Source organism: Cheilinus undulatus, linkage group 17 (genome assembly GCF_018320785.1).
Source record: "Cheilinus undulatus linkage group 17, ASM1832078v1, whole genome shotgun sequence".
Classification (NCBI taxonomy): domain Eukaryota; kingdom Metazoa; phylum Chordata; class Actinopteri; order Labriformes; family Labridae; genus Cheilinus; species Cheilinus undulatus.
Window position 1 is genome coordinate 7,279,745 of NC_054881.1, and position 19,060 is coordinate 7,298,804.

Sequence of the window (19,060 nt, forward strand, 5' to 3'; positions counted from 1 at the left end):
CTTGCAGATACCAAGGAGAGACCTTTTTCCCATCTCATCTATTTACAAGGCACCAAAGAGGGCACTTTGTCAGATTTTGTCTATTGACAGAGCACCAAAGAGGGCACTTTATCAGATTTTGTCGGCCTACCTGGCACCAAAGAGGGCTATTTGTCCCATTTCGTCTACTGACAGGACCAAAGAGGGAATATGTCAATTTTGTTGACCTGCAAGGCACCAAAGAGGGCTCTTTGTCCCATCTCGTCTACTTACAGGGCACCAAAGACAGCCCTTTATCAAATTTTGTCAACTGACATGGCACCAGAGAGGGCAGTTTGCCAATTTTGTCTACAAACAGGGGACCATAGAGAGCTCTTTGTCAACTTTATTCTACCTATTTTTAACAGAAGAGGGCACTTTGCCAAATTTTGTCAAAGCACTGGGCACCTATGAGGTCAGGTTGTCAAATAGTAGATACTTGCAAGGCACAAAAGAGTGCACTTTATCACATTTTATCTACTGGGCACAAAAGACGGCACTTTATCAAATTCTGTCTACTGACGTGGGACCAAAGTGAGCACTTAATCAACTTTAGTCAACTTAGTCACTAAAGAGGGCATGTTATCAAAAAAATCCACTTATGCACTTTATCAAATTATGTCCACATAGAAGGCACCAAAGACAGCACTGCGTCAGTGCTTTATTTGCTTGATCACATTTTGTCTACTTACTGAGAATCAAAGAAGGCACTTTGTCAAATTTGTCTTCTTGCAGGGCACCAAAGAGGGCATGTTATCTAATCTTTGTGCATTTTCAGGGCACCCTAGAGGGCATTTAATCAAATTGTATCTTACTTACATGGCATTAAAAAGGTATGTATCAGGGTTTTTTTTCTACCCACAGGGCACCAAAGAAAGCAATATATCACATTTTGTCAGCCTGTGGTGCCCAAGAGGTATCTCATCATGTGTGTGTACTATAAAGGCACTTTGCTGTGTTTATTTTCAAACATTAGGGGTCCAAGGGGGGAGACTGCCTCTCGCTGCCCCCCATCTGAGTCCACAGTGCCCTTAATAAACCATTAAATGTTCATGGATATCCAGGATTTTGCTAAGTGCTTTATGCATACTATTAGCCAGCAAAAGCACCTGTTAATTTCTATGGTTTTTATTACCAAGCAATTGGTAGCATCATCTTACCTCAATAAAATGTGTTTAATGAAATTTTAATGTTAAGCACAAGGCTATTTTAACTCAATTAAAGCTAATATAGGAGAAACAAAATCACAGAGTAGCCTCAATCAGTGCTTAGACTACATGTGCTGCCCAAATCACCCACATGTTATTAGAAAAAAAAAAGGTTTTGGATCTGTTTCTGTGAAAATGTTGGTCATTCCTCCTCTAGCAGACGATAAAATCTTCCTAAATGGATCAATAACATCATCACTGTCACAGAAATGTTTCATGTGTCGAACTTTTTCTTTAAATCCACAGCAGGAAGGCGTACAGAAGGCAGAAATCGAAAAAGCTGACCCATTATCCCTGAATTAACCCCAGCTGGAAATTAAATTGAAAGATCTGGTAATCACAGGCGCGCGCTCGTAGCCTTCACCAGCGCGTGCGCACATGCACCTTTGAAATTTCTCAACAGGTCCGCAGGGGTTTGTAAGACCTCTCTCTCACTCTCTCTCTCCTCCTCTCCCTCCCTCTCTCTCTCTCCTCTCTCTCTCACCGAAAACCAGAAAGCTGCCGGCTCTCGCGCGCTCCGCAATCACTCCTCTCGCGCAGAAGAGTGCCGACCGTTGAAAGCTTCGCACCACTTTGGCTCCTCTTCCTCCCTCTCCGCACTGCGATTCCACGAGCTTTACATCCATCGCCCCTCGCGGACACTACAACACCTGGACAGAGAGCGTTCGTCGTGGGGCACGCGCCGACGTGGGTTTTTGAGGTGGCTCGTGCAGACGACAAATGCACGAGACCTTCCTCCAGTGCCCCCAGACCCGGTGGGGAGGGAGACACGCAGAGCAGCGATGATGGGACAGTTTACGGGAGGATGCTACCTGACTTTTGGCATCCTCGTGCTTCTCGGCTCGCGAGTCCCGGCTACGCTAGCACGAGGTAAGAAACACTCTTTGATGAGCCGCCGTTTGTATTCAATGGTCAGCGTAAAGTCGAGGAAGGAGATGCGTGTGCCTCGACTGCGCTTGAATCGGTTGTTTTACTTGTTTCTGCTCCTGAAAAGTGATATTTCCCAACATTTATTAATGACAAAGTCCTTTTAATGTGCCACGCGCTGCTTGGGTGATGAGTTTGTGGTTTATTTTTTAAAGTCAGGTGCTTGAAAAGGTTAAAGCTGTCGAGGTTGTCCTTTAATGCGCTGTAATTAAGTTTATTAGGGATTCAGAATCGGTCTGGAGGCATTTTTAGTGAGATAAGGGCTTCAATTTTGGATAATGTGCCTCTTTTGCCTGGTTTACTTTAGAGGACATGTGCTTTTATGTTAAGATAGAGCCTAGTTTCAGTTAATTGCCTGTAATTAAGCTTATCAGGGATTCTAAAGTAGGGGAGACCGGGGTCGGTCGTCACACTTTATACCTCCCTGTTCATGATCTTAAACATGTCCTACATCCTACAGTTGTCAGTCCTAAATAAGAAATAGCATGCAGTGAAATCAAATACCCCTTTAATTCCTTGAAATTACTTTAACAGCAAGCCATCAACCATCAAACACACTCCTGCTGTGGAAACAGTTGCTATGGTGTGTGAAGTTGGCTGTCTGTATAGTTATCAACCAGGCTTTATTTAAAAAAGCATTTAAAAATGTGCATTTGTTTGAAGCATCCTGTTTGATCCAGTAAAATGAAGACATTTATTGCTATTTACTTCATGTTCATGCAAGTTAATGCCATTGAAACCATGCTTCAAAGTAAGCATAAACACAATGTTTTTATTGTAGAAAGTATGCTAGTGCCGCATATGAAGGGTTTAAAGGTGGCAATCATCCTGAGCAGATTGGCCACGGTTTAATGTTGGCTAGTAAAGTAAAGCTTAAGTTGAAGCTACAGCCTTCCATTCTAGTGAATGTTAGCTTGTGAAATCACCTTTAAATCTAACAACACTATTGTTAAAAGGTAAAGGAGATGCACTGATTGTAAAAATTAGATGTAACGCACAGTAAAAAAAAGTCTTACTTGATCACCCAGTATGATGCCTGACTTAAATTGATCAGAAACAATAAACATGGACCGCTGATATCTGTTAAGGCCACATTATTTGCCGTTGACTGATATTTATTGACCGGGCAAATGTCAGCCGATGCATCGGTGCATCCCTTTACTTCTCCTGACCGCAAAGAATGCATGATATCTTCAAACATCGAACAACAAAATGTTTAGGTGAAAATTAGCATGAAGCTAGGGCAAATCTTTGATACAAACAATGAAATTGTCAGCATTAGCCTATATGATACTGGCAGATCCAAGCGTAAAAAAATAAAAAATTCTGTCAGTGTTTAGAACCAATGTATTGGCTGTAGATTTTGGCCTATATTGGTTGTAAATATCCTCATATATTGGGCGTAAATATTGGCCTATATCAGCTTTAAATATTAGCTTATATTAGCTGTAAATATTTGTCCAAATCAGCTGTAAATATCAGCCATTTTTTGCAGTAAATATAAGCTTGTATACACTGATGTATATCAGCTGTATACACCAGCCTATACTGACAGCAAATATTGGTATTGGCTGTAAATATCAGCCTATATCAGCTGTAAATATTAGCTAATTTCAGGTGTAAATACCGGCATATCTTGAGTGTAAATACCGCTCTACTTAGCTGTAACTATCAGCCCACATCGACTGTTAATATTAGCCTTTCTTGGCCGTAATTATCAGCCTGTCGGTGTATTCATCTCTGAATATTGGCCTTTATCAGTTGTAACTAGATCAAAATTGCAATTTCATCCGAAATTTTGCAGGGATGCTGAGAGCTGAATTGTGGGAGTACTGCTGAAAATAGCCAAAAGAACCAAAATAGCTGAAAATAGCATAACATGGCCTGAAAGTAGCTGAAAATGGCATTCAGTAGCTCAAAAAAGGATAAAAATAGCTGAAAGTAGCCTAAAAATAGCTGAAAATAGCCTAGAATAGCTGAAATTAGCCTTGAAATAGCTGATTTTGGCCTAGAAGAAGCTGAAAATTGCATTCAATGGCCGAAAAGCATATAAATAGATGAAAATAGCATGAAAATAACTATATTTTTAAAATTAGAAAAGTTAGAAATGAGAAGTCACAGCAGTCGACGAAGAAACTGAATTTTTAAAAGATTTAACGCTGTCGATACGACAAAGTATGAAGGAAGACATACCCGGCGCGGAAGAAGAATAATAAACAAAAATGGCCGACGTAAATATCAATCGTGTGGATGCTCAGCATTCCCACTAGTTATCAGCCTATATCAGCTATAAATATGGCTGTCTTTCAGCTGCAACTATCACCTTATATTACCTGTAAATATCAGCCTATATTGGGTGTAAATATTGGCTTATATCAGCTGGAAATATCAGCCTATATTGGGTGTAAGTATTGGCTTATATCAGCTGGAAATATCAGCCTATATTGGGTGTAAATATTGGCTTATATCAGCTGGAAATATCAGCCTATATTGGGTGTAAATATTGGCTTATATCAGCTGGAAATATCAGCCTATATTGGGTGTAAATATTGGCTTATATCAGCTGGAAATATCAGCCTATATTGGATGTAAATATTGGCCGATAACAGCTGGAAATATCAGCCTACATTGGCTGTAAATATTGGCCTATATCAGCTGGAAATATCAGCCTATATTGGGTGTAAATATTAGCTTATATCTGCTGTAAATGTTAGCATATTGGCTTTATGTTTCAACCTATAGTATCTGTAATTTTCTGTTTTGGCTGTAAATATCAGCTTGTACCAGGTTTGAATATTGGCCTATATACAATGAAAATATCGTCCTGTATCAGCTGTGAGTATTGGCTTATATTAGCTGTAAATATCTAAATCAGCTATAAGTATCCGCTGTGCTATTGCAGTAATATTAGCTTGTATGAGAGCCAGCATCGGCTTGTATCAGTGGTAAATATCCGCTTAAATTAGCTTTAAATATTAACGAACGGAGCCCCATAAGCACCAACCTGTGAGAAAACCGACCCTGGTCTCCCCTACTTCAGTTTGCAGTTGTGCCTTTGCCACAGCCTCATTGATTGTGCGATTTGCTTCACTTTAACGCCTTTGTATTGCACAAGAGTTGCATATCATTTCATATGTTACCCATGCTGTTGCTTGACACTGTTTTTCTCCTTGATTTTTTCCCCTTTCCTCCTAATTTTCCATGCCAAAGCAGACATATGTGGACACTTGCTAGAGGGCCACATTAACACCATCACAGAACAGCTCATTGAGACGTTGTCCTGATGTGGAAATATCAGTAAAACCGTCTGGAGCCTCCTTGTGTGTCCTATTTCGCTCACTTACTTAGCCTAAGCTATTGTTTCACACAAAATGCACTGCAAGGTTGGTTATGTGGAGATGATTGCTCGAGGGCTCTGCTCGCTTCTGCAAATTCTAATTGATTTTAGTTGCTTTGAAAGCTTGGGATGCCTTTTTTATTTTAATTTCTCAGACGTGTGCAGAAATGTGATTGTTATAAAAGGCTGCAAAGTGGGGCTGTCCCATTTCTGGTGATATGAAAGGAGCTGCGCTGCTGAAAATGCTGTTTTTATGGGTGATAACGCTTAAAGAATGTCTGATTTCTCTTTTTGATTGCAGTTAAAGATGTCAGGATGAGAAAAGATGGAGATGCTGTGCATTTGATAGTACTTTCTTGTGGTCAGCGGCTGAATCATGATGAAAACTTCTCTTTTTCCTCTGCTGATTCTCTCCTGACCTATTGACATCCATTCAGCTCACATGGCCATGTAACAAAGATGCATTTGCAAGTCAATTAGTTAAGTAGCCCTAAGGTTTTCATTTTTGCATTTTAAGTATCAAAATTAGCTTCAACTTAGAAATTTGCATTGCATAAATATTATATCAGGCATATGTAGCCTACCTCCAGGGCAACTTTTGCATGTCGAGATCAGGAGGGTTTTCGTCGTTCTTTTCAAAGTTTGCCTCAAAGGTGCTGGAAATAACCTTTCAGAACTGGCTGCATATTGTATTTACATGCCCAGCATTTCCATGGCGGCTTCATTTCTGTGCATTATATCTGAAAGCAGTGACCTATGCTTGGCAATAAAAACAATAATGTTGGGAGTACATGAAAGTGAAATGTACTGTGTGTGCTGGATGTAGTTCTAATAAGCTGCAAAGGTATATGGCGGTGTACATCTGCCAGCTTTTAAAGCGGGGCCCAGGTTTGTGATGGCCCTCTGCCTGGCTGTAAAATAAATATTTATGTTGTGCAATGATATGGATGTCAACAGTCAAATACTTTATGCAGAAGAGAGGCGAGATGAAATGGAAATGGCAGACTCCACAAAAAAAAAAAAAAAAAAAACGGTTAAATAATGTAAAGTGTGCAGGCAAGGCCAAGTTATGGAGCCATGGTTGAAATGAAAATTTGGTTTTCCTGCCACTCTCACACACACTCCCTACATTTAATTTAACTTTCACTCAAGAAACCAGGCTGTAATTCGCTGGACCATGCTTGCTCCTTATGTCTCACAGACCTTATCATTTACCTGCAAGAATTCAAGTTAAGGCACATGAGAGGAAAAAAAAAAAAAAAACGTGGTTAACCCGTTGAGGAGAAGCCCAGAATCAGTGCCTGCAGGCTGATGAAATTTTGAGCTGAAGCAATGACCATAGCGGTGTAATCAGGGGAGCAGCGGCGGTGGAGTGAGCGTGTGCACCAAAGCTTGGATATGTTAATGTTTAAGGAAGGTGAGTCACATGCAAGTCTGGTTATACAACCTCAAAATCTTCTGGGTGAACCGGTGTGGCTGTCAGCAAAAATTTTCACTTCATTCCAACTGGAGCCAACATCAGGATTTTATGGATGAGCTTGCACAAAAACATCAAGCTCAGATCTTAAAGCATGTTATTGTCTTTGAAAAAGATGAGGTGATTATGCTAGGGCTAGATATTTCTCACAGCCTCGCTGTACTATTCATATCACAATACATGTTGATTTTGAAAAATGGCTGAATTCACTACATCAGCTGTTACTTAATGCAGAGCAGGGGTCATCAAGTACATTTGCACAAGAGCCAGATTTAGTCTCGACAGAAACTCTGGGGGCCGGACTTTCAAATACACAAAAATTAAATATATATTTTGGCCTGGATAACATATAATTGTAGTAGTATTTGTATCCTCTTTAGGACATGTTCAGTCATTACCAGTGAGATCTGTCTCTATTATCTATAATGCAGCAAGCCACAAGGAGACAGACTGGACAACAGAGTTGGCCCCTGAAAATCCCAGAGAATGGTCCTTAACAATTGTGATTTAGCACCACTACTAACTCATTTTAACCCCTTTTTGCCCCTTTAACCCAATTTCTGCCATTCTTTAACCCATTTAAACCACTTTTCTTGCATGTTTTATCACCTTTGTGCCATTCATATCCATTTTTGCCACTTTTTAACCTCTTTTCGTTACATTTTTTTCAACAATAGTTGCAACTATAAAATTTTTTTTGCCACTTTTCACTCATATTTGCCACTCTTCAACCCCCTTTAGCAACTTTCTTGCCAATAATTTCCCTTGTGTGCCACTCTTGTACACATTTTCACTGACTGTTTTTGCCACTTTTAACCCAATTTGATACTTTTTGCCCCTTTTTGCTTCCTTAACCCAATTTGTGCCATTCTTTATCCTATTTAAACCACTTTTCCCGCATGTTTTATTCCCTTTGTGCCACTATTTTATCAATTATAGCCTTTTTCATCTATTTTGCCCATTTTAAACCCATGTTCATTACTTTTTTCAACTATTTTCGTCATTTCTAACCAATTCATAATACTTTTTGCCCCTTTTCCCCTCTTTAACCAGTTTTTGCCACATTTTAACCTTTTTCACCACTTTATCTGGTCATTTTTGCAGCACTTCTGCCAACCTTAACCCTATTTTTAAATATCTACTAATTATGACAGTAGATTTCTGTAAAATAGATCAAATGTTAAGTCTAGAACTATTCTGAAATTGTTTGTGGTTATGAATTTGACAGCTGCAGACATTTCTTGAAACAACATCTTCTTTTTCTCCTTTTCTGAATTTAATGATCTTTCAGGGGCCAGACAGGAAGCTTTGGGGGGCCTGATATGGCCCCTGGGCCACCAGTTGATGATCAGTGATGTAGAGGATAACAATGTTTTAAGCATCCAGCAGTTTTAATGTCATGATCTCTGAGATCCTAAAATGTAATTGAATAAATCTTTCTAATCCCTGAACTATTAAGTAATGTAAATGCAATATTATGTTATAATATTTCAACATTAAATAAACCTATTTGTTGGCTGTGTCCAAAATCACTCCCTATTCACTATATAGTGCACTACATAGTGAATATGCCATTTTGTGGTGGTGTCTGAATTCTGAGTGAGCATTGTTATTCACTATATAGTGCACTCATTCTATCCCACAATGCATTTTGAAAAGTAGTGACCAACTGATGCTCACTAGTCCAGCAATATTTACCATCATGCATCGCGGCTGCTGCTCTCAAACATGACAGACAAATGAGAGGAACACATATAAAAATTTTATTTTATACTTTTTGTTTGTTGGTTTCAAACAAATCTAATCCCGGGTTAATAAACCAAATCAGAAACTAAAGCCTTAACATCTGGTGTATTGGCTGGTTGACTGGTTTTCAGCATTGGAAACACAAGCTGGGTAAGCTAACCTGCACTCCGCTATAATCAGGTCCTCCGGCCTAGTTCATCTTGCAGGCGTTGCGTGGTACGGCACAAGCTTCCTTTCAGTTCAGTTTTAGTTTGGTTGGGATGTAACTCAAAAACAGTGACAGGTTTCATTCAAGTCCGTGGGGTTTGGGTTACGGCAGAGTCCGAGTTGGCGTCTTCTCCTCTCAGTGGCAGCGTTCCTCACCACCTGAGTCTTGTGATGTCATTTAAAGGTGACACAGTCGCAGCTTCGTGCACTGCTGTCATGGTGCATTCAAGACTGTCGGACATTCCAACACAGCTTAACCCAATGTTTATTTCCCACATGAAAACCAGTCCAAAACAATTTACAAAGAGAAAATAAAAGAACCAAAGAGGAACTCTATCTATCGTGCTTATTCCTACAACACTACAACTACAACATAGCATTTAATTACTGTTAATCAATTATCAGTAAAATCTTTTCCTTTCATTTCAGTACATTTTATTGTAATTTAAAACAGATTATCATTAATAAAGGATTTTCTCAGGCTATGTATTAGTTTCAGTTAAATACGTTAATTGATTTTTGTAAACGAGGATGACGAATGATGGCAACCCTTTATTTGATCACCTACTTAAGGCGAATTTCACCATTTAAGCCAATTAAGCCAATCACATTAGAAACGCCTCCAATTCAAAAGGAGATAAGCTTTCTGTTCTTTTCATTGAAGATTTTTAACTGGATTATTTGATCACTTTGTTTAAAACATGCAGCAATAAAGAACATTGAGGAGGTCCCTGTGATTTTGTTACAGTAGAAGTGATATCCTGATAATCATGAACCTGAAATTATTTCTCACGCTATATTCAAGATCCATTATTGTTGCATCCTTAAATAACTGTGTCAGTGAACTATGCAATATCAGAAATCTTGAGAATGCACATCACAGTTCCCTTAGCTGTTAATGAAATGCTGATTCAGTGAAACTAACATGCAGCTCTTTAATCCTGAATGGTGGGCTCTTTTGCGTGATAAAACGGCTTTAATAGTTAATGCATTGCTGACAAATCAACTAAATGGCTAATGGTTTCATCCCTCTTTTTCAGCCGATTACTCATACTCCATCCTGCTTCCATAAATACTTCCCAAAGCACCAAAAGCGTATTAATCCACAGCTGAAAGTAGTCCCCAAAAATGAACCTTTGGTGCTATTAATAGAGTAATGTTTGCTAAAACATCAGTTCCCAGAGCTTCAGTAAAAATAGCCTCTTCATGCCTCCGAGCCTTGATAGCTTGGCTGGAGGCGTTGTGTTTTAGGTTGTAGATCTCTTTCTTGTTAACAGAATATCCAAGGAACGCCTGGAGGGAATTTTCTAAGATTCAGTGCAAATGTTCACAAAGACTCAAGGACAAAGTGAATGGAAGTTTGTAGCTAAAGGTCAAGGTCTTAACGATGACGGAGAGAAAGCATGTTTGTGGACGTGAGGCTTTCAGTCACAAGCTTTTTATAAAAGAAAAGATTATTTTGGAGCACCTTTACCCCGACATTTCTATTTCCAACACCCTCATGACCACACGCCTTTTTATTAGACTTATTTTAAACATAATACAAAGAAATCTTACACTTTACATCCCATCAAACAAATGAAAAGCTTTATTATCAGACCTCTGACTCAATAAGAAACATCCTAATGAAAAGACAGAGCAGCAGTATTCCTACGGCACATTTCAAACAGAGTGGGAAAGAAAAGGGGGCACAAAGGAAGGAAGCTCAAAGAGCAGCCGAGGAGGGATCCTCTCCCAGGACAGACAGACATGCAATAGATAATATATTGTATTCCCACTTGAAATTTTCACCAGAATCGTGTCTGTCTGTGTAGTGATAACCTCCATTTCCCCCTGAAACACATTTAACACCTTGTTTTATGAGATTCTTTTCTGTTAACTTAAATTAAATGACTATGGTTCTGTGTTTATTCTCACAAAGTAATCAGTTCTGCAGAAAGTGACTTGTGGCTTTTGCAGACATCAGTGGATCACCAGAACCTAAAAGTAGAGACGTCCTATCAATCACAAAATATGTTAATAATTAATAATCACAACCAACTGCATTTACTGATAATATGAGAGGGATTGCATTACAGGAATATTGACCCTTATTTTGTATTATCCCCATTTTAATTGTACTCTTTCTTAAGGTTATTGAGACTTAATTCCCCCACACACATGCTGTCTGATGTACCTCTGTTCTCTGAACAAAGCATCTTACCTTACATCTCTTTCTCTTTGACTCTCTGACTCACATGGACGAAACTTCCACTCACTGATGTAATAAAACGAAAAGAATGTCTTTTTTAATGGCATCAGAACTTCATACCAGCTTTTGAAACAGCGACAGAGATTTATGTGGATAATCTTAGGCTTGGGTGATACAGCCTTGAAATATATATATATATATATATATATATATATATATGTATATATATATATATATATGTATATATATATATATATATATATATTTCACATCAAAGACAGTTTAACATTTTCTTGGTTGTCTTCCCTCCTTAAAAAAACATAAATGACTCAAAACAAGTTTATCTTTTGTTTTATCCATATAGTTTAACTTGAGTTGAACGCCATATTGTTTTACAGCTGCAATGACAATGTGCTAATATGCAATAGTGGTGCCACTTCTGTGTTGATGGATGTACAGTCATGGACGAAAGTATTGGCACCCCTGGAATTTTTCCAGAAAATATACCATTTCTCCCAGAAATTGTTGCAATTACAAGTATTTTTGGTATCCACATGTTTATTTCCTCTATGTGCATTGGAACAACACAAAAAATCTGAAGAAAAAAGACAACATTGACATAATTTTACACAACTCAAAAAAATGGGCTGGACAAAATTATTGGCACCCTAATCTTAATACTTGGTTGCACACTCTTGGAAAAAAATAACTGAAACCAGTCGCTTCCTATAACCATCAACAAGCTTCTTACAACCTCTCAACTAGAATTTTGGACCACTCTTCTTTTGCAAACTGCTTCAGGTCTCTCAGATTTGAAGGGTGCTTCTTGCAACAGCAGTTTAAAGATCTCTCCAAAGGTGTTCAATGGGATTTAGATCCGGACTCATTGCTGGCCACTTCAGAACTCTCCAGCTTTGTCTCCAACCATTTCTTGGTGCTTTTTGAGGTATGTTTGGGGTCATTGTCCTGCTGGAACACCCATGACCTCTGACGCAGACCCAGCTTTCTGACACTAGGCCCTACATTGCAGCCCAAAATCTTTTGATAGTCTCCAGATTTCATGACTCCTTGCACACAGTCAAGGCACCCAGTGCCAGAGGCAGCAAAATAACCCCAAAACATCTTTGAACCTCCGCCATGACTGTAGATACTGCATTCTTTTCTTTGTAGGCCTCATTCTGTTTACTGTAAACAGAAGAATGACATGCTTTTCCACTGGTTTCAGTTAGAATGTATAATGATGCTCATTTAAACTCACCTGTGGCAGTAACAGGTGCTGGCAATCTAGAAATCACACCTGAAGCCAGTTAGAATGTCTAAAAGTTGACTCAGCCTTTGTGGTGTGTGCCTGTGTGTGTCACACTAAGCATGGAGAAGAGAAAGAAGAGCCCAGCATTGTCTGAGGACTAAAGAAGCAAAATTGTGGAAAAATATGAACAAACTCAAGGTTACAAGACCATCTTTAGGGATCTTAAAATTCCTTTGTCTACTGTCCGTAATATAATCAAGAAATTTATAACACATGGTACTGTGGCTAATCTCCCTGGACGTGGACAGAAGAGAAAAACTGATAAAAGAATGCAACGCAGGATAGTTGGAATGGTGGATAAACATCCTCAGTCAACTTCCACACATTCAGGCTGTCCTGCAGACTCAGGGTGCAAAAGTGCCAGCTCAGACCATAAGTTGTAATCTGAATGAGATGAAGTGACAAAGTCCGTTTTCTGGCTCAAATCTCTGTTATGATGCTTTAAATGATCCATAGACCACTGTGGCTGATAGATTTAGCAAATTTACCTCACAATGAACAGAAAAAAACAGCATTTAACTGACTGTTAACTTTCAATAAGTGTAGTGACATCAGCTAACAACAGACTGTACTGAGTGTGAGAGGGGCGGGGTCGTTCCCGACTGTAGGCTCGTGACACCACGAGCCTACATATTGGCCCTGCCCAAATTAAACCAAGCCAGGGAAGAGGTGAAAAACTTTCTGAAGGTCTAAATCCAGAATTCAGTCACATGTAGATCTCAGTGTTTTCACATGTTTACAGCAACCATATTCCAACATATCTAGTGTGTTAAGACAAATTTTGGATTTCACTTTACAGGGTCTTTAGAATAGATTACTGCTGATGCATTAAAGGCAGACCAGTTTTAAAGGGAATCAGATCATTATTTGAGTATTTTTGGTAGATCCAGCTGCAGAGGGGAAAATATACCAGCAGTGCCAGTGTGTATCAACTATGTGCTGCCTCTACACACAAACTACTCTCTTGGATGGATTAGATCATGAAAAATAAAGGCAGAGAGATTTTTTGTCCTATAAAATTGACAAAGCTACGCTGGACAGCTGTGTAATAATGTCAGAGTGTGCATGTCTGCATATATTTTTGGTGTGTTTTTTCTGTAATTCATTGAAACTAGTTATTTTGACAGCACTATGTAACTTTTTTCATTTGCTGGAATATCTAAAAGATATTTCTATGCAAAGACAGTGCTATGCTTTTCCCTAAGCCTTATTGTACTGCAGGTTTGTTTGCATGAAAGACATTCCTTTGTGTAGCCACGTTGCCATGCATACAAGTGGTGCTGGGGAATGTCTTACCAATGCAGCACTGTAAGATGCACACACAATACCCACTGGAACACAAATTTGCTTTTGATTCATTCAGATTTGACTGTTCCTGATGCCTGTGGCTCAGATATGCAGCCCATGCAGCCATTGTTCCTCTTCCTGCAGAAAAAATAAACCATCCTGGTTGGAGCACGGCTAAAGTGGATATAAAAACACACTGAAGCTGGAAACAGAGAAAGAAAGAGCAGGAGAAGAGCAAAGGGCAATGGAGTCATCTCTGCCATGTTTTATTTATCCCCCAAAATGACTGCCAGACGCTCTCTCAAGCTCCAGCTTTGATTCAACTGACATCTCACATGAGATGAATTCACGAGCACAGCTGGGCTGGTTTCCACAGCTGTTTCTATTCTGTAGGAGATCGCATGGCCGTCATATTGCCCAGTTTCACTCCTGCATTATTCAAAGAGAATCCATTTCTCCATCCAACTAACCACCAACCCCCCCCTCCCCTCTCTCTAGCATCAGCTCTTCTCCATGTTCACAGCGATCTAAGCCCAGCAGAGGCCAAACAATAGTCGGAAATGTTTACTAAAGAGGAAATGATTGGGAATTTTGTGCAAAGGAAACACATTAAGTTTGAGAGTAAACATGAATTTGCTCATTAAGCTGATAAAGTGTGATGAGAGTCTTTATTGGACAAAGCCAGTGTTGTAATCAAATAGCTATTGTTTGTCGTCTTTGGGATATTGGGACTTTGGAATCTGGTCAATAGATAAGCTTTTGTACATGATATTCTCAGGAGAGGCAGGATTGATTGGAACAGAATCCCTTTGTTTGCTCCAATATAAAACAATGCTTTCATTATACATCTGTTGATGGAGCTTCATATTTTTGCTCTATTCCGTTGTGGTTTATGGATATAGATTAATGGAGGCTCTTTTCTCTGCTTCGCAATCAGGGTTGGTCTTTGTCTTTTTGTATTCTCCCCACGTAATTAGAAGGAGCCTTTTTGGCATTTTATTGTTAGGAGTCAGCAATTATTCAAGATTTCAGGCTTACTGGCCCTGATCCAAATGCTTTTAATAGTGGGTATCCAGTAATGGACACATAACTGGCCCAGCTGCCATAACACCACATAAATGATAGACTAAATTTAGAGCCTGTTTAACTTTCAGTTTATATCTTTTAGATACAAATGAGTTTCATAACCACATTTATCAGTTTTCTGCTGCTTTATTCAGGGTCAGCAATCTGCCATTAAGAGGGATGACAACATTTTCAATTAAGAAACAAAAAAAGTCCCTATGTAATGTATTTAGAGCACTTATTCCTGTTGATTACAGTTTTTAATCTTTAAATGTGATTATGATGCATCTAAAAACACATTTATTAATTAAATGAAGTAAAAAGAGATGTACTCTTTGATGATTTTTCTTAGATTTATTTTCTAAATAAGTGCTGCAGTATGATCTGAGAACAAAACAGCGATATGCAGGAGTGCATGTACAAAATGACTCACTGAAGTCGTGATTTACACTTTATAGTTTATTGGATCATTTGCCTTGAGGAGTGTGCCTTAAGGCAAGTTTAGATGTACCGTGGAAGTTTTTAAAACCATGTGTTATGACTTTGACTGTACAAAAACTATAGATACTTAAACACATGTTAAATAAAGAGGCTATTTTGCATAGATAGGAAATTGAAACTTTGCCACAGGATTTTGGCTTGATCTTAGGCACGGCTTGGGAGAATAAGGTGTGAAAACCACTGTTTAGTTCATGTTTGGTTGCTTCCTCTGTAAAGTATCACAGACAAGCTAAGAGATTGCATTAACAAAATGAAACGAAGCCTGTGAGTTAGTTCTGCCAGAATCTCGAGTCAATCATTCACACCTGACAAGCAACAAACTTCTACGTGAGATTACTGGCTGAACTGTTTTTGTTGTGCTTTGACTGGGTAATTCCTAGATTATAATAGTTTGGGGTTTTTCATTTATTTTTATTTTGTTTTTACCTTTTGTTTTACATTTCAGTTTAGTTTTAATCTGTTTTCTTGCTGGGTTGTTAGTTTAGTTTAGATTTTATTTGCAAAAAGTGCTTTGTTTCATTTTATTTTTTATTAGTTTTAGTGTTTAAGTGTTTTTGTGTTTAAGTTTTTGAGCAACATCGGATACCCGTCAGGGTCAAGATCCAAAAGGGGCTCATCACTATTCATTTCATTTATTCAATTTTGACGTTTGATTTTGAAGACTAAAACTAAGGAGATTTTTTTTTCTTTTCTTTTCTTTTCTTTTTCTAAGCACAGGAAGTAAAGTTTTAGTTAGTTTTTGTTTTCTTTAGAAAGCTAAGCTTTTATTTAGTTTCAGTTAACTTAAATAAGTTTTACATTTTAGTTTTTAGTTAGTTTTAGTTGACTATAATAACCTTGATAAGTACATTCTTAAACTGATGGTTTTTAACCTTCTTTTATTTCTTTAAAGATAAGGAACTGTTCAGTCCAGAAAGTAACATGGCTTGGTCACAGGATAAAATGAACTTGCTATGGATGGAAAACTAAATGTGAATAGTTGTGCTGTCAAATAAATATATTTTTAATTGCAATTAATCTGAGAATTTCTGTCAGTAACCAAATTCAAATTTTAAAAAAAAATTTTGTTGCATTTTAAACTGTTTCATTTGGATTTTTGTTCTGTTTTAAACTTAGGGTAGTTGTTTTTTTGAGTGTTTTTTATTTTCAAAGAAAATAAGGATCTTTGGGAAGGTCAGTGATTATGACAGGAACTCAGCTATGGAAAAAGTGATTTCTTATTAAGTTCACAAAGGAACAGTGAAAAAGAAAAATGATATTGTTTTTATTATTATTATTATTATTATTATTATTATTATTATTATATAATTACAATACAATATATTAATGAACCGTGGCTTGTTTCTCCAGATAGTCTGGTGTGGAGTGGTGTGAAAGCTCTTTAGAACTCTGGGCCACTTAAAAAGGGGATCTCGGGTCACCTCCAAATTAGCCAAATGGGGCTCGTTGTTGTGAAAAAGCAAAGCAGACAATTTTTGTAAAAAAAAAAAAAAAAAAAAAGGAAGTTACATGAGCTGTTTTGCCTTCTTCTACATACTCTTTCCTTCTTCATTAGTGCTACAATCGTATAACTGCTTGATGTTGACTAGATGTTTGGTACCTTTCACCAAGTGCAAAATAATAAAATTTCAGCCCCTGATCAAACCAAGTCATCATCAGGTGTGAGAACAACCTACGACATAGTTGCAATAATTTCCTTTTTGTGAGCTCTGTAAGCCTCATATTTTTATGCCAGCTGAGATTTGTAATTGACTTGCTCAGGTTAGAGCAAGACGTGAAATCAGGCATGCTGCAGTTTGGTCTCCAAAGCTAAGATTTTAATTTGAAAGCCTGTAGCAGTTGTTGGGATTTTCTGATGATGTGTTGTTGATTTGATTGCAGTGTGTTTTTAAGGGTTGTTTGCAGCTTCTTAGGTCCTGTAAAAGTTGTATCAATCTCCACGGGACATCCTGATATAATAAAGACAAAAAGTACATATTGCATTCTGATTGGCAGTTGAACCAAGCTGATTTTACAGGACGAGTTAAGCTATCATTTCCGATAAACTAGCGGTTTGTTGCTGATTTTTCCCAGCTTACTAGCTGTTAAGGTAGCAAGAATTGGTCTGGTGTCAAGATGCTGAATGGGTAACTGATCGTTGACCTTGTCAGCCACCATAGAAAACATCGTCCATCTTTTGTCAAGTTGCACAATATTCCTTCAATTCATGGGTGGTACATTCGTTTAATCAAATTGCTGGTTTCCATCTGTTTTTCCACACAGGGTCCCATGAAGATGAGACGAAATGAAGCATAATTCATTTAAAGAAGCATGAATGTGCAGGAGATTCATATATAACACAATAATGATGAGGAGATCTACCATGAAAAGATATGCAGCGTTGATTTAATTGACTGGCTCCTTGCATGTACCTCCTGAATTTTGCACAGCTCATATTTAATGCTGAAGCCGTCACAGGTATGTGGGATCAGCTGTGGGTATCACCTGCATATATGCATAGGGACATACTCCACAGTGATTATACTTTCATCACTCAGCATCATTTATACATGTTGCATCATACATAGTGGATGTGCAGCCGTAGAGTGCTGCTTTAGAGAGCGATGCTTTGTCAAATGTTTCGCCTCCTGCAGGTTTTGCCTCTCAGCCTTGAAGGTTTCTGTTCGATAAGAGCGAGCATGGCTGTCATGTGTTTTTCTAATAACACTGAAAGGGAAGCCTTGAAGATAACTGCCCATCCACAATGCACCATTCAATGCCTCACTGGCTTACTCAAGGGCATCGCCACAAAGGCAAGATTCACACCTCTCACCATTCACTTCAATGCCAAACACTCACCCCCTCCTCCTCTCTGTTTGTCTCTTATAGCTCCCAGTTTGTACCTGTGGGTAGCACTTTTGTTTCCTCTAAAGTGCTTTTATTTCATAAACACCTTGTCTCTTCATCCTTTCTCGTTGTCCACTCCTCCCCCTCGCAGTTCCCTTTCGATGTAATTTACCTTCAGAGGATTGTTGCTGTGACAAATGTTTTGGTTCTGGTATCATTTCTCAACTCACCTGGCTGACGGAGAGAGAGGCGAGTCGAGCGTGGAGAGGCAGAACTGTGGGGGCGAGGATTGTTAGGAGGAGGGGAGAGAGACAGATTGGAGGGATACAGTGCAGAATACTTAAACACACAGTATGTAAATTCTACCGCCAGGGGGCTCTCAATCAAAACAGTAACAGAGGATGACGCTGGGGGTGGTGGGGAATCATGGGAGGTGTGAAAACTAACCATCAATGAAACACTGCTTTATTACAGTATGACTCACTGATCGTATTTACATGTTAATTTAAAAACACAAACCGTGGAAAATTAAAAATCTGAGAACAATGAGACCACTGTGGATTATCATGCCAACATCACACCTTAACTGCAGATATGGAGCATCAGCCTCATTCTAGCAGATGAAGAGGAGAGATTGTGCTCTGCAGGCTGACCATCAGCTTGTGTTGTGCATGGAGAGCGCTGAAAATTAAAGTTTTAATAAACACATTAACCCTTTCTGGCACAAGGAACCAGTTATGGTCACTTTCTTCGTAGCCTCTCCCAACTCTCAGTAGAACCTGAATGATTTTTCTCAGCCAATCTGTGGAGATCAGTCTAAGTCACGGAGAGTGACATCACACCATCTGACCAATCAGCAGTGGCCCAGACCGTCTCAAACTTCCTGTCTCTTCCAGAACTTGAAAAATGCAGTTTTAAGTTTTTTTGGTCCCAAACAGACAGCCCTTAAAATCATAATTAA

The 19,060-nt window shown here is 38.6% G+C and overlaps 1 protein-coding gene across 2 annotated transcripts in view; it reads left to right on the forward strand.

Moving 5' to 3' along the window:
• The first annotated feature begins 1,719 nt into the window (after positions 1-1,719).
• Positions 1,720-19,060, forward strand: part of unc5da (unc-5 netrin receptor Da) — a 506,379-nt gene continuing 489,038 nt past the window's right edge. For both annotated transcript variants that reach the window (XM_041811637.1, XM_041811638.1), the window contains exon 1: positions 1,720-2,096. In XM_041811637.1, coding sequence (XP_041667571.1) covers positions 2,009-2,096 — 88 coding nt within the window. In that variant the 5' untranslated portion in view covers positions 1,720-2,008. The remainder of the gene's footprint in view (positions 2,097-19,060) is intronic.